Genomic DNA, 13020 nt, shown 5'->3' with positions numbered 1-13020 from the left:
CTCTGTTCCCTTTACAGCGACGAGCTGCGTCAAGAGGCTCGCCAGTTGAAGAAGGACCTTCTGGCCATCAAAAAGAGGAGGGAAGACATCGCCAATCCTCCAAAGAAGGAGGAGGAAGGCGAGGGTATGTCACTACATCACCTACTGTTTTAAATACCTTGCAGGTACCACTTTATAAATGGTTTGTTAAATGGTTTATGAAAGGATTTTCTACAAACTTTATAGACTGTTAAAAAAAAAAAAACGACTTACCTACTCACCCTTTATACTCTTTATATGTGAAGTGTTACCCAAAGTCATTTTCTCTCTGTGATTTAACACAGAGGATATCCTCCATCTCCATGAGGTACAGTATTTCTTCTCTGGGCCACATTCTCCTCTAATGGCTACGTATGTAGCCAGACAGTCCTCTCGTCTCTGACAATTAAGGCGGACGTCAACGTCTAGTTTATTCTACCCAAGGCTCTGCTTTTTTTTTATTTTTAAATTGCGTAAATTGCTTGAGCAACAAATTACTGAGTTGCCTACCCCCGTTGGTTAAAAACCAAAGTCCTTGCCGTAGGTTGGTCTTCAGCTTTGCTTAAAGTGACAAGGCGACTAAGTGGGTGTTTTTTTTCCCCCTTCGTTACCACACAGTCCTGCAGCCTCCCGTAATACCGCCTGTCTCCCGAGTGTTTTGTCGGTACACCCACCGATAAAGAAACACATATTTTTGGACAATCATGAAAACCACGTTGGCTCAGAGTTAAGTACGACTGAGAAGCTCAAAACTTTGTTTTGCAACAAAACCAATGGTCCATGTGGTCTTGTGGTGGCATAAATGCCAAACGAACAGGGGGGGTCACCGCAAGGCGCGTTTAAGTTCATGAGATATTGAGATGCTCTCATCATCTCCTAGACACTGTTTGTCTTTTTTCCCCCCGACACCGCCTCTTACTCAGTGCTTACCACATGGTGGGTACTCGACTCAGAACCCACTATTAGGTCTCAACTGAGACTGGATCCCAGCTAGAGACGTTTCTGTTTAGGCCTACTTGGCAGGTCACAGGGAAACACAAAAGCTCCAGTTCAGGTAAGTCACAACAGGTAGGTCAGTGTAGATGTGGTTATCCAGCCGGATGCTGTAACCGGGGTTAACGAGGAGGCCTTTATGTGTGTCTCTGGCTGGGCAGCAGCCTCTTTGGGCAGCAGCCTCTTTGAACGCTCCTCTCATTACGTGAATGTGTTGGACGTGAGGCTTCATTCAGTAGGATGGAATGTGTAGAAGAGAAGTCACGGGCCAGCGGACTCTGCAGGGGGGGCAGATGTCTGCTTAAACACTGAATCCTGAGACTCGGCTGAGGGAGAGGAATGCACTGTTGCGTGGTGTGGTGGGTTAGATACTGAAGGAGGTGGTTTTATCTCATTCTCATCATTCTGGATGGATGGTGACTTTGGGTTTAAAGCGGTGAAACAGCTACTGCTTCACATTTTGGCTGCGCCCTACAGAGGTTGGAACCTAAATGAATCTCCAATAGTTTAGTTCTGAACCGAACCATATATATATATATATATATATACATATACATACTGTTCCGACCAGCAAAATAATGCTCTGAACCGGTTCGAACCCCCCCCCATTAGAGGCTTGCTATGAAGAAGGCAAGCCATAGCTTAGTGAGTTGTTTACATACGCGATGGAAAGAGAAGTGTAGGACATGATAAACAACTTCCATTTTGCGGGTGGGGAGAGGGTGGAGGAGGAGGCTTGGCTTGAAGTGCTGGGAATCTTGTTATGACATGCATTATCTGAATTAGGCCCACAGAGCTATACCTACGGAGGAGCGGCTTCTATGGAGGAACTTTGAATGTCTTTGAACTTCAGAGTCGGCTAACGTTGGACCAGAGCTAGCTAGCAAGCTAGCTAACAAGCTTGTGTGTGCACAGCGGCACCAGAATCAATAACACGTGAAATGTGATAACTATAGTATCCCTAACTAGCGTTGAAAAAGTTAAACCCTTTCTTCTCTAATTAAAAATCTCTCCCTATATTCTGAATCAAACTTGTAACATTAGTAGGCTACAGCTGTGCTTCAGAGTGGGAGGGGCAGGTAGACTACACACATACTGGCAAAGATGTTCAGCTGGCAGGCAGACACTGGATGAAGTTTCTGATTGACAGAGGCATGACTTTGCATAGGCGCTTTGTTGTGTTTTTCTTTGTGAAACTAGAAAAAAATACTATTAACCGGATCCCATGCTTTCAAAAATAAGTTATTTTCTGGAACGGTATAGATCACTTTCGTTCCCTGTTCTGGTTCTGTTCCTTGAAAAATAATTATTTTCAGTTTTTTGTTTTAACCAGTTCCGACCCCTATATGGTTTACTGACCTCTTTTGAACACCAGAGCCCTATTTGGTCTGATCAAAACTAGTGCACTATATAGGGCGTAGGTTGCCATTTCAGATACAGATTTTGTTTTCACTTTTAACTTTGCTGTTACTAAAAAAACTAAATCACTGTGACCTAGTAAAGGTCAGTAAGTCTTGTTTTATTAATAAAATCTGCTCACTCTAAAGCTTCCTGGTCAGGCAGGTTTCTGCCCTACTTTCTCTAAGGATTAGTGTGGGCTCAGGAAAACCTTTTGACCTTCAAACAGCTTTGAATAGGGAGGCTGTTGTACGTCACTGTCCTCACATTGAATGCCTCGATGGGGCCAAAAATCTCACCCCCCACAGCCTGACCTCTGAGCAGCGGTCAATTCCAAAGAAGCTCAGATGCAGCTGTGGTAGGTTTGACTGTAGTCTCTAGGGAAAGGGAATTTAGAGGGTAAACTTGCTGACTTTGTGTTTCTGTATCATCATTACCTCACCGGTCTGCTATTAAGACAGAGACATCACTTCCAAAACATACGTACACGGACGTGCACTTCAATACACTCAACATTCCTCACATTCATGTGGCAAATAAAATGGGTATTGTTCTTTTACGCTTTCAATAGAGAGAGGACATTTGGACAGGACCATTAGACCCATAGACGTTTTGAATTTCTGTTAGCAGAAGACTGGTGTGTTTGCAAAGCCGCTTGCCCTCAAATGTTTTCTAAGCGCTTTTGATTAATTAAAGTGTGACCGAACGGTTTGCGAAAAAAAAAAAAAAATCTAATCTAGATTGTTTTCTTAGCTTGCCAAACACACTAGTGATAAATACACACAAGAAGACTGAAGTGCTCTAGATTCCTCTTTGTCCTATTTTTTATGAGAATGAAATTGCAGAGGATGGAATTCTGATCCTGCTTGTGCACATGTTGTGCTTGGACGGAGTCCTCCACAGTGGCGTCCCAAATGGCACCCTATATAGTGCACTACTTTTGCAGCTCTGGCCAAAAGTAGTGCACTATGTAGGGTATAGGGTGCCATTGGGACGCACACCCCTCTGTTACTTGGCCAAGACAGGTCATGGACCGTTTGGAGGAGGCATGTTCACCATGTACTCAGCAATCGCCAACGAAATACCAGGAAAAAACAAGAAAAGGGAGCTCCATCATATCTATCTGGGACGGTTAGGCTAATGTTAGTAGCAGACGAGAGCCTGAAGTATAATCACTGAGTTTGTAATTGTCAGAATATAATAAATAAATAAAAATGTAATCTGAAATGCCTTGCCTATATCTAGCAGTAAGATTCCCATTTGAACCGTTTGAACTTATCGCTTTCATTTATCATGGAAAATATTGTATGTTAAGTTAATGTTTATTTGAGATGAGCTAAAAACCTATTGCCACGTATGGCATTGTCCTAAATGAGTTATTGTCCTAAATTAGTTATTGTCCTAAATGAGGTATTGTTCTAAGTATGAGTGGAAGCTATTTTGACAGGCAACTGATCTGATCCCAGCCGCTAACCCTGAGTCGTTAGGACATCAAGAAATTGTCAACTAAAGTCGTCAGGACGTTGTGTCATGGTCCGCTAAAGATTTTGCATAGTTCCCAGTTGGTCCCGGGAACTAACACACCAAAGGTGCTTTTAACAGTCTTTTCAACTTACATATTTGACTCTCTTTGACATTCATGATTACATTGTATATGTTTATTCATGCAGTAATTATTATTTAACATTTCTTCACATGGGATTTGAACTCGCGTCTTGGTTCACGGAATTCTGATCTTCCTGCTATGCCACCACGTCTGTATCAATGACTGATTTCACCTGTAGGGGTTTTCCTACACTTTTTGTACTTCAAAGTCAATCTCAGCTCTGTTCAAAATGCACTGAAGAAAAAAACGATTATATTTATAGTGATTCAGGAGAAACATTAAAACAGAATAGTATTTCCCCCACCAACATTAGACAATTATACAGAAAACCTTCAAATTGCTGAAATAAGTTAATTAAATCAATGAGAGAATAGTCGGAAATAACAAAAGAGTGTCATCTGCACTGCTATTGTAATTAAGTGCTGTGATGGATTATAATTAATGAATGTGGGGGACTGCTGAATTATTGTAATTTTGTTGAATCTATATATTTTATTTATTTTTAAGCCGTTTTTCTCCACAATTTTGTGGTATCCAATTGGTAGTTGCAGTCCTGTCCCATTGCTGCGACTCCCGTACGGACTCAGGAAAGGAGAAGGTCGAGAGTCGTGCGTCCTCGGAAACACAACCCAGCCAAGCCACACTGCTTCTTGGCACAACGCCCGCTTAACCCGGAAGCCAGCCTCACCAATGTGTCGGAGGAAACACCGTACACCTGGCGACCGTGTCAGCTTGCATTGCGCCTGGCCCGCCACAGGAGTCCAAGTGCACGATGGGACAGGAACATCCCTGCCGGCCAAACCCTCCCCTAACCCAGACGACGCTGGGCCAATTGTGCGCCGCCCCATGGGTCTCCCGGTCGCGGCCAGCCTGGACCCGAACCAGGATCTCTAGTGGCACAGCTATCACTGCTATGCAGTGCCTTAGACCACTGCGCCACTCGGGAGGCAGGGAAATTATACTGAATTTGTGGCAGGACAGAAATATCAGTATTCCCCAAATCAAGAAGTTGTGAGTTCAAATCCAAGTTGAACTTTTTCATATTGAAAAGACAGTACTAAGTGTTCAGGTCAAATGTAATCCCATTGTCATTGATTAAATATCTTTAAACCGTTTTAGCTGAACAGCATATCACTTACCTTAAAAGCCCCATACCATTTCATTACTTTACTTATAATGGTTTGGGACACCTGGGATCATCATGTGACAAAAACCTCCAGGGACCATGACACAACGTACCAAGAATGTCCTAAAAGCATCCTTGGGCATGTCCCCGGGACAAACGGGGAACTAGACTAAACAATCAGGGGACCATGACACAACTTCCCAAGAACATTCAGGGGACCTTCACGGGACCATGATACAACGTCCCAAAAATTTCCTAAAAACATCCCCGTGGCAAACCGGGAACTAAACAAAACCTCCAGGGGACCATGACACAATGTCCCAAGAACATTCGCGGGACCTCCAGGGGACCATGACACAATGTCCCAAGAACGTTTGCGGGACCTCCAGGGGACCATGACACAATGTCCCAAGAACTTTTGCGGGACCTTCAGGGGACCATGACACAAATTCCCAAGAATGTTTGGGGGACCTTCAGGGGACCATGACACAATGTCCTAAAAACGCCCCATGGACAAACTGGGAATTATGAAAAGGTTCCCCAGAGAATGTGGGACCCTTGGGACCGTCACGTGACGTCCTAAGGACTATTAAAAGGAAAGTCTTGAACGTCCTAAAAAGTTCCTGACATGGTCCTCAGTGATGTCCTGGTTTCTTACAGGGGACTAGACAAAGGTCCACCAGAGAACGTTCCCTTTGGGACCATCATGCAATGTTCTTAGACGTTCTTAGAACATCAATAAGATAACGTCGCACCGAAACCCTTAAGGGGCCTAATGGGAACATCGCCGGATGTCCTCAGGATGTCCCCTGTTTGCTGGGAACTGATTTCATAATTTGGTTTCTTGCAGCAGGCCTTGAATCTGAACTTCCAATGTCCACACAGGCTATACACATCTTTGTGCTCAGTCCCAGAAGTAAACATATTCCAACAACAGCAGCAGCCACTACCCACTAACTTGGCATGCGGCAACTTAATCAGAGAAAAAAAATCAATTGTCACCTCAGAACTCACCCAGCAGAGAGCTAAAAGAGACATTTGAGTTACCTTTTGAGTTATTATTTTCGACAGACATCGCTTCCATTTTCAAGACATAAATTATAGCATGTTCTTCTAGTCTGGTTTTCTCTTTCTTGGCATAAGTGTTGGTTCTGAGAGCCAAAAATAAGAAAGACAGGCTGAAAACACTGTCCATTTTATACCCACCCTCAATGATGTGGCAACATTCTTTCTACCACTCCAAGTTATTTATACAGGTTATGCCTGTGTGCACAGCGTGTTTTATTTCAATGGCGCCTTGTCAGTCAAATTGTTGATGTGGAAGAAACAAAGACTGATCTTTGAAACGTCAATTGACTTATGATTATATGTTGCAGTTAGGTTTATTTTTTTCCTCCAAAATATCAGTTCACGTTTCTGACAAAGGCAGTTCAGTTTGACATTTTATGAATCGTGTGGCTTCATTCGAGAATTTCTAATATTTTGGAATGGGATTCAATTTGGCTGTTGAGTCAAGGATTGTGTTGTAATTTATTTTGGCCTTTCGAAGAATACATTCAAATGGAGATTTACACATTTATTCGTCAAAGTTATTAAGCCAAATTATGTCAGAGGACATAGCCTATTGAGCAAAAAGAAACTGGCAGAAACCTTCATTTCAAAATTTCTGTTTGGAAGGAAATTAAGGTTCAATGACGATATAGTGGTGGTGTTGGGTTTCCCTGTTGTGACCTCTTTTGGGAGGCAATCTGTAGGAAACTCAGAACCACATCACACACACAGCTGGAATCTGCATTATTTTATTGTTGTGACGGCAATGACAATGATGGATAGAAAGAGGGAGGAGTAGCCGGCTTCACAACACACATTTTCGGAACTATTTCTGATGAGTGTGCTGATCGATGAGAAACTGGGTTTCTTTTGACACTGCTTTGACTGCTCCAGGCCTTTGAAAGCGATGCTCCTCTGATTCGTCTTGAACAAGCGTTGATTGGTTAAAGAGGAAAAGAGAGATGGAGGAGCTTCCTCCCCTAACGAAGAGGAGTCTGTCATTCACAACAACCCCCCCCCTACCACATCAGGCCTGTGATTTGTAGCTCTCTCTGGCCCAGGTGATAGCTAGGGGGAAGAATGTGGTTAGAATGGCCATCAAACTCAAAGTTAGTAGTTAGTGACAACAGCTGGAGAGGGTGACGTGTGTTCCTTGTGTTAGTGCCCAAGGGAATCATCATTCAGCATCCTGCAAGTCCCGGGCTGCTGCGAGGGGGCAGAGTGCAAGGGGTGAACGGGAAAGATGGAAAGGGATCACTTCTTGCTATCGTAAATCAAAGGGAAAGATTTGTACCTCGAGCAGCAGAGCAGACTTCCATGTTGACTCTGGGGAAGAGGCCTGGACTGTAGAGAGTGAGAGTGAGTGTGGCCCCAGTCTTTGCTAGGGAATTCCGACGATTGCTCCAAATTTGGTGTATTTGTGGCCTAAATACCTTGTGAAATGAGTAACTGCATGGTTTTCTGGACTTATAATGATAGCCATCCAAACCCAAATACCCTGTGGGGCTTAAGCTTTTTGTTACTCAATTAGGTTCCTCATAAAGTGAACTGACAACATTTTTAAAATAGCCTTTTCACTCTAAACAGACAACATTATTACAGAATAATACTAAAGGCTAGTAGAGAACTATAGGTACCAGTGGACAGGATTCAGCTGCCACAGGGCTGTCTGGCAAGAACAAATCAGAAGTCTTCAGAACAGGTTTATTGCAGATATTGGGTTTACCACACGAGGTTGAGCACTGACTTCTCACAGAGTAGTGAGAGCGTACAAAAGTGGTTCTACGCAGGATTAGAAAGAAATGACAAATACAGGGCATCTCCGGAATAGCAGTATAGGCAGGCTATAATGTAGGTGACCTTGGGCGAATCGATGTAGCCGGAGATGAATTCCACAAAGCCTGTCCTCTGCTCAACTCCTTTGGTGGAGTTCATCAAACTTCCTTCGCCGAGGAGTTGAGCTTAGTCAGCTAGACATAATGCACATGCACATACTGCATAACGTTGTATGAGTGCTCGGGAATAGCTTATACCAGGTAGGATACAGTGATACCTTAATGCCTGTGCATTGCTATAAACACTATAATGACCAGACAGTAATACCACAATTATAGGACGAGAGACAATTCAGCATACAGGTCGAATGAATATACAGAACAGAGAATGACTGCTGATAAGCAACAATGTAATGAGAAAGAAAGTAGCTGGACTAACAACTGAAATGTGATTGCAATTTTAACTAGGGTCTGCGCATGCGCACAAGACCACGACCAGCATGGAATAGTAACTGGCCACAAGGAAAGCTACAGGCTAAATTAGGCTACACGTCCATAAACATGACTATGAGCATATACAGACCAGAGGAGGCTGGTGGGAGGAGCTATAGGGGGAAGGGCTCATTGTAATCAATGGAACGTAGTCAAACGTTTCTGATGGGTTTGGCACTATTCCATTGATGCCATTACAATGAGCCCATCCTCCTATAGCTCCTCCCACCAGCCTCTACTAATACAGACAATATGAAAATAATAATATGTGTTGCGAGCTACACCAGGCCTAACGAGCTAGCATTCCTAACTAACATCTTGGCTGAACTAACTAGCAGTAGCATGGCTCACATTAAAATGTATGGCTCTATAAATGTTACAAACATGGTAAATACTTGAACTGCCTTAGCAACACCCAATTAAAAATGACATATCAAATTGTATCAGTCACATGAGGCGAAATCCTCCCAGATTGCAGTTCCTAGGGCTTACACTAGATGTCAAAAGTCTTTAGAAAGAGTTTCAGGCTTGTTTTTGGAAAAATGAGCTAGAATTTGTAGTTTTTCTAAGTGGCTCCCATGTTGGCTGTAGTGTTTTCATGCGCGTGGATGAGTGTGTGTTCTTTGTTGTTTATCTCCGGTGAAGACAATAACGATTCTCCGTCTTAAATTTTATCATTTATTTACGTATTAGGGTACCTGAGGTTTGATTATAAACGCTGTTTGAATTGTTTGGAGAAGTTTATTGGTAACGTTTGGGATTAATTTTGTATGCGTTTTGAAGGAGGGAAACCGGTGGATTATTGAATGAATCGCACCAGCTAAACTGAGTTTTTGGGGACAAAAGGACCATTTGTGATGTAGCTGGGACCTTTTGGAGTGCCAACAGAAGAAGATCTTCAAAGGTAAGGCATTTATTATATCGCTATTTCTGACTTTTGTGGCGCACCTGCCTGGTTGAAAAATGTTTTCATGCGTTTGTATGCGGGGCGCTGTCCTCAGATAAATGCATGGTGTGCTTTCGTCATAAAGCCTTTTTGAAATCTGACAGGGGCAGATTTACAAGAAGTTCAGCTTTATTTTGAGGTATGACATGTATTTTCATGAACGTTAAACATTTATATTTCTGTAATTTGAATTTCGCGCTCTGCAATTTCACCGGATGTAGTCGAGGTGGGTCGCTAGCAGAACACCTGCACCAGAAAGGATAACCAGCCAGCTGTATGTTGAGTGTCGTCGTTCAGCCACGACTCCATGAAGCTTAAGATATTACAGTTTTAAATGTCCCGTTGGTAATTTAATCTTGCATGTAGGTCATCGATTTTATTTTCCAAAGATTGCGCGTTTAAGAGCAGAATGGAAGGAAGTGGGGGCTTATTTGATCGCCTACGAATTCTCAGAAGGCAGCCTGCCCTCTGGCCCTTTTTTCTCTGCTTCCTCTTCACTCAAATCACGGGGATCTGGGCATGTTCCCGAGAAAGCAGTATATTGTTCGCGTCGGGATCATCAGCCTCGTTAAAGGAAAAAAAGGATTCAGTCCGTGGTGAGTAGTCGCAGTCCTGATGTCCAGCAGTTATTTTCGGACGGTAGCGGCAACATTATGTACCAAATAAGTTACATAAATGCAAATGAACGGGGGGGGGGGGGGGGCTTGCCTGTTTTGCATGTTATTTTGACATTAATACATGTCAGTTTGCGAACAATGCCTCTCATGGGGACACGACGGTGAAGTAAAGTCTAAGGCCAGCGCTCTAAAATTCTAGCCCCTTGGGTGCTGCCATAGAGTTACATTAGAAGTGCCCATCCAAGAAGGCTGAAGGTCATTGGCGACAGATAAAATGACGTCATATCACGTTATATGTACAGTAGCTTTGATTTGACTGAGCATGTCAACATCATACTTTCAAAATCTTAGCTAGCAGTCATCATGAATCAAATCCTTTTTAATCCTTGTCATATGAAGAGAAATAATGAAGATAAATAATAGATAAAACATATCGGTGCTCATCAGCCATTGGACATTAACATTACACAACAAGTTGGGAATCGCAAATTCAACAATGAGTGGTTTGGAAGGAATCAGTGACAGTGGCTGTGTGGTCCCAAATCTGGGAATAAGGGGCTCCTTTCCTAGTTTAAAATGATAAACATTCAACACTGGCCTTGCGGTCAATGAAGCATGATTTCTGCAAACAAACCACTGTTAACTCGGATCTGTAAAGTCTTGAACTCAATGAAGTCAAGTCAACTGGGAATTCCGGAAAAAACAAGCTCCGACAGGGAAATACGTTTCGAACAGTCATCCAACTCGGAATTGTAGATCGAGATCTCTAGCCTCTTTCTAGAGCTACGACCTGAAAATCACTGACATCATGATTCAACCTCGTTTTTTTCCAGAGTTCCCAGTTGTCTTGAAAGCACCATAAATCCAGATAATGCCAGACTTTCATTACACAATTTGCCCACGAAGGACTGCTGTGCCACCTTCCTGTTCAAGTGAGCACAGCACAACAAGGTCCAAAAATGTCTTGTATGCTGAGGCATAAATGATGTAATATGCCAGGGAGGTATGTATACTGTAGCTAAGAAAGTAAATTAAGTGTATGTTGTGTAATAATTTGGTCTGTATACCCCTCTTAATTTCGCCTACTGTTCTGACTTGGTTGTGCACATATAGCCCATAACCTGTTTTAGAGAAATTCTGAATTCTGTTGCTGTACATTTCAAAAGTGCTAAACAAATAGTTATATTGACTATGTCCATCCTAGCTCGCTCATTAATGTTTTATTCAAAATTACCTATTTCCTTCTTATCTGCTTGTCGTCCCCTTATGCCATAGTTTGTGGTTTCTACTGACAATTGAGATGTACATTTGTTTAAGCAAATCAGCCATATCAGCTATGTTTTTTTTTAAAGGCAGTAAATGAGGCTGAATGAATTGTTTCGCTGCCAGACAAGACTCCGCTGATAGGCAGGTGTAGCAGTGGTAAGGTGTTGGAACTGCTGTTGGGACAGCTTTATGTAGGTCCTAACAGTTTGTGGCCACTGTTTGTCACCGTTTATATAGTGCAATTAATTTATTGTTTAATGTTGTGTAGTGGCTTTGCTGGCATGCATCCCACATGTTGTTTGTTTTACCCCACCAAGATTTACATGCTAAAATCCCACTGGTCATACACACTAAGTAGTGAAAGGTAAAGTACAGTTACAGTATCATGATCTCAAGATGAGCTAGTTAAAAAAAAAATGCTCTGAAGAATAGGCCTCATACTTGTGTAACACGTGCTGAATACCATTTCTCCCCTCTGGATGATCAAGTCGCAAACATACCAGCCTCTCAGACAATGGCCCAGTGTTCCAGCCAGCAGCATTCGTACAGTACTATGGCAGCTCTTAATAGATGACAGGCCCAGACGCAGGAGGTATGTCCGTGACGCGTTACGTTGTTTGTTTTGTCCCCTCTGTGTGTCCTGTCTTGTTGGGGCCTGGGGACATTACCCGCGAGTCAGAGTTACCATAACTCCAGAAGCCAGGTGACTGAGGCTGCCTGCCTGCCATCTCAATCTGTGACATCAGAGGGCTGTTGTGGAAATAAGTGTGCAGATGAACTAGGTAGGGATGTTTTTCCCTGCTCACCCATCTACAGTGGGGCAAAAAAGTATTTAGTCAGCCACCAATTGTGAAAGTTCTCCCACTTAAAAAGATGAGAGGCCTGTAATTTTCATCATCGGTACACTTCAACTATGACAGACAAAATGAGAAAAAGAAATCCAGAAAATCACATTGTAGGATTTTTTATTAATTTATTTGCAAATGATGGTGGAAAATAAGTATTTGGTCACCTACAAACAAGCAAGATTTCTGGCTCTCACAGACCTGTAACTTCTTCTTTAAGAGGCTCCTCTGTCCTCCACTCGTTACCTGTATTAATGGCACCTGTTTGAACTTGTTATCAGTATAAAAGACACCTGACAACATCATGACAAGGTGAAAACATGTGAAAATGAAATGAAACGGAAATATCTCATTATTCACACCCCTGAGTCAATACTTTGTGGAGGCACCTTTGGCAGAGCCCTGCTTATGCTTGCCTTGCACTTCACCTCCCCAGTCAGTCACATAAGTCAGTAAAGCTTTCAAAGGATTTCATGTCGGGAACGGTTCATTTCCACAAGTATGTCAAAGCAAAGACATGAACCATTGGAAGAACAAGTTAATGATATGTACCCATTTGATTATTGAAGAATATAACTTATAGTACCCAATTGTCATACTCAATGACAGCAATATAAAAAAATCACTCAAAAAAGGGAAAGTCACCCAGTAAAATACTACTTGAGTAAAAGTATTTGGTTTTAAATATACTTAAGCATCAAAAGGAAAATAATCGCTAAAATGTACTGAAGTATAAATCAAATTCAAATTCCTTATATTCCGCAAACCAGCCGGCACAATTGTATTTTTTATTTTATTTACAATGAAGCATTTGTGTTTAGTTAGTCTGCCAAATCAGATGCAGGAGTGATAGCTTGAATTGGGTGTCAGGGAAAATGTATGGAGAAA

At 42.4% G+C, this 13020-nt stretch overlaps 1 protein-coding gene across 2 annotated transcripts in view; it reads left to right on the top strand.

Annotated features, from left to right (window-relative positions):
• The window catches only part of cwc27 (CWC27 spliceosome associated cyclophilin), a 48732-nt gene that overhangs the window by 17815 nt on the left and 17897 nt on the right, over positions 1 to 13020 (top strand). For both annotated transcript variants that reach the window (XM_036977582.1, XM_021602965.2), the window contains exon 11: positions 18 to 124. In XM_036977582.1, the coding sequence (XP_036833477.1) occupies positions 18 to 124 (107 nt within the window). The remainder of the gene's footprint in view (positions 1 to 17; positions 125 to 13020) is intronic.

The sequence above is a fragment of the Oncorhynchus mykiss genome, chromosome 5, assembly GCF_013265735.2.
Source record: "Oncorhynchus mykiss isolate Arlee chromosome 5, USDA_OmykA_1.1, whole genome shotgun sequence".
Lineage (NCBI taxonomy): Eukaryota > Metazoa > Chordata > Actinopteri > Salmoniformes > Salmonidae > Oncorhynchus > Oncorhynchus mykiss.
This window is presented reverse-complemented; position numbering and strand designations above follow the sequence as displayed.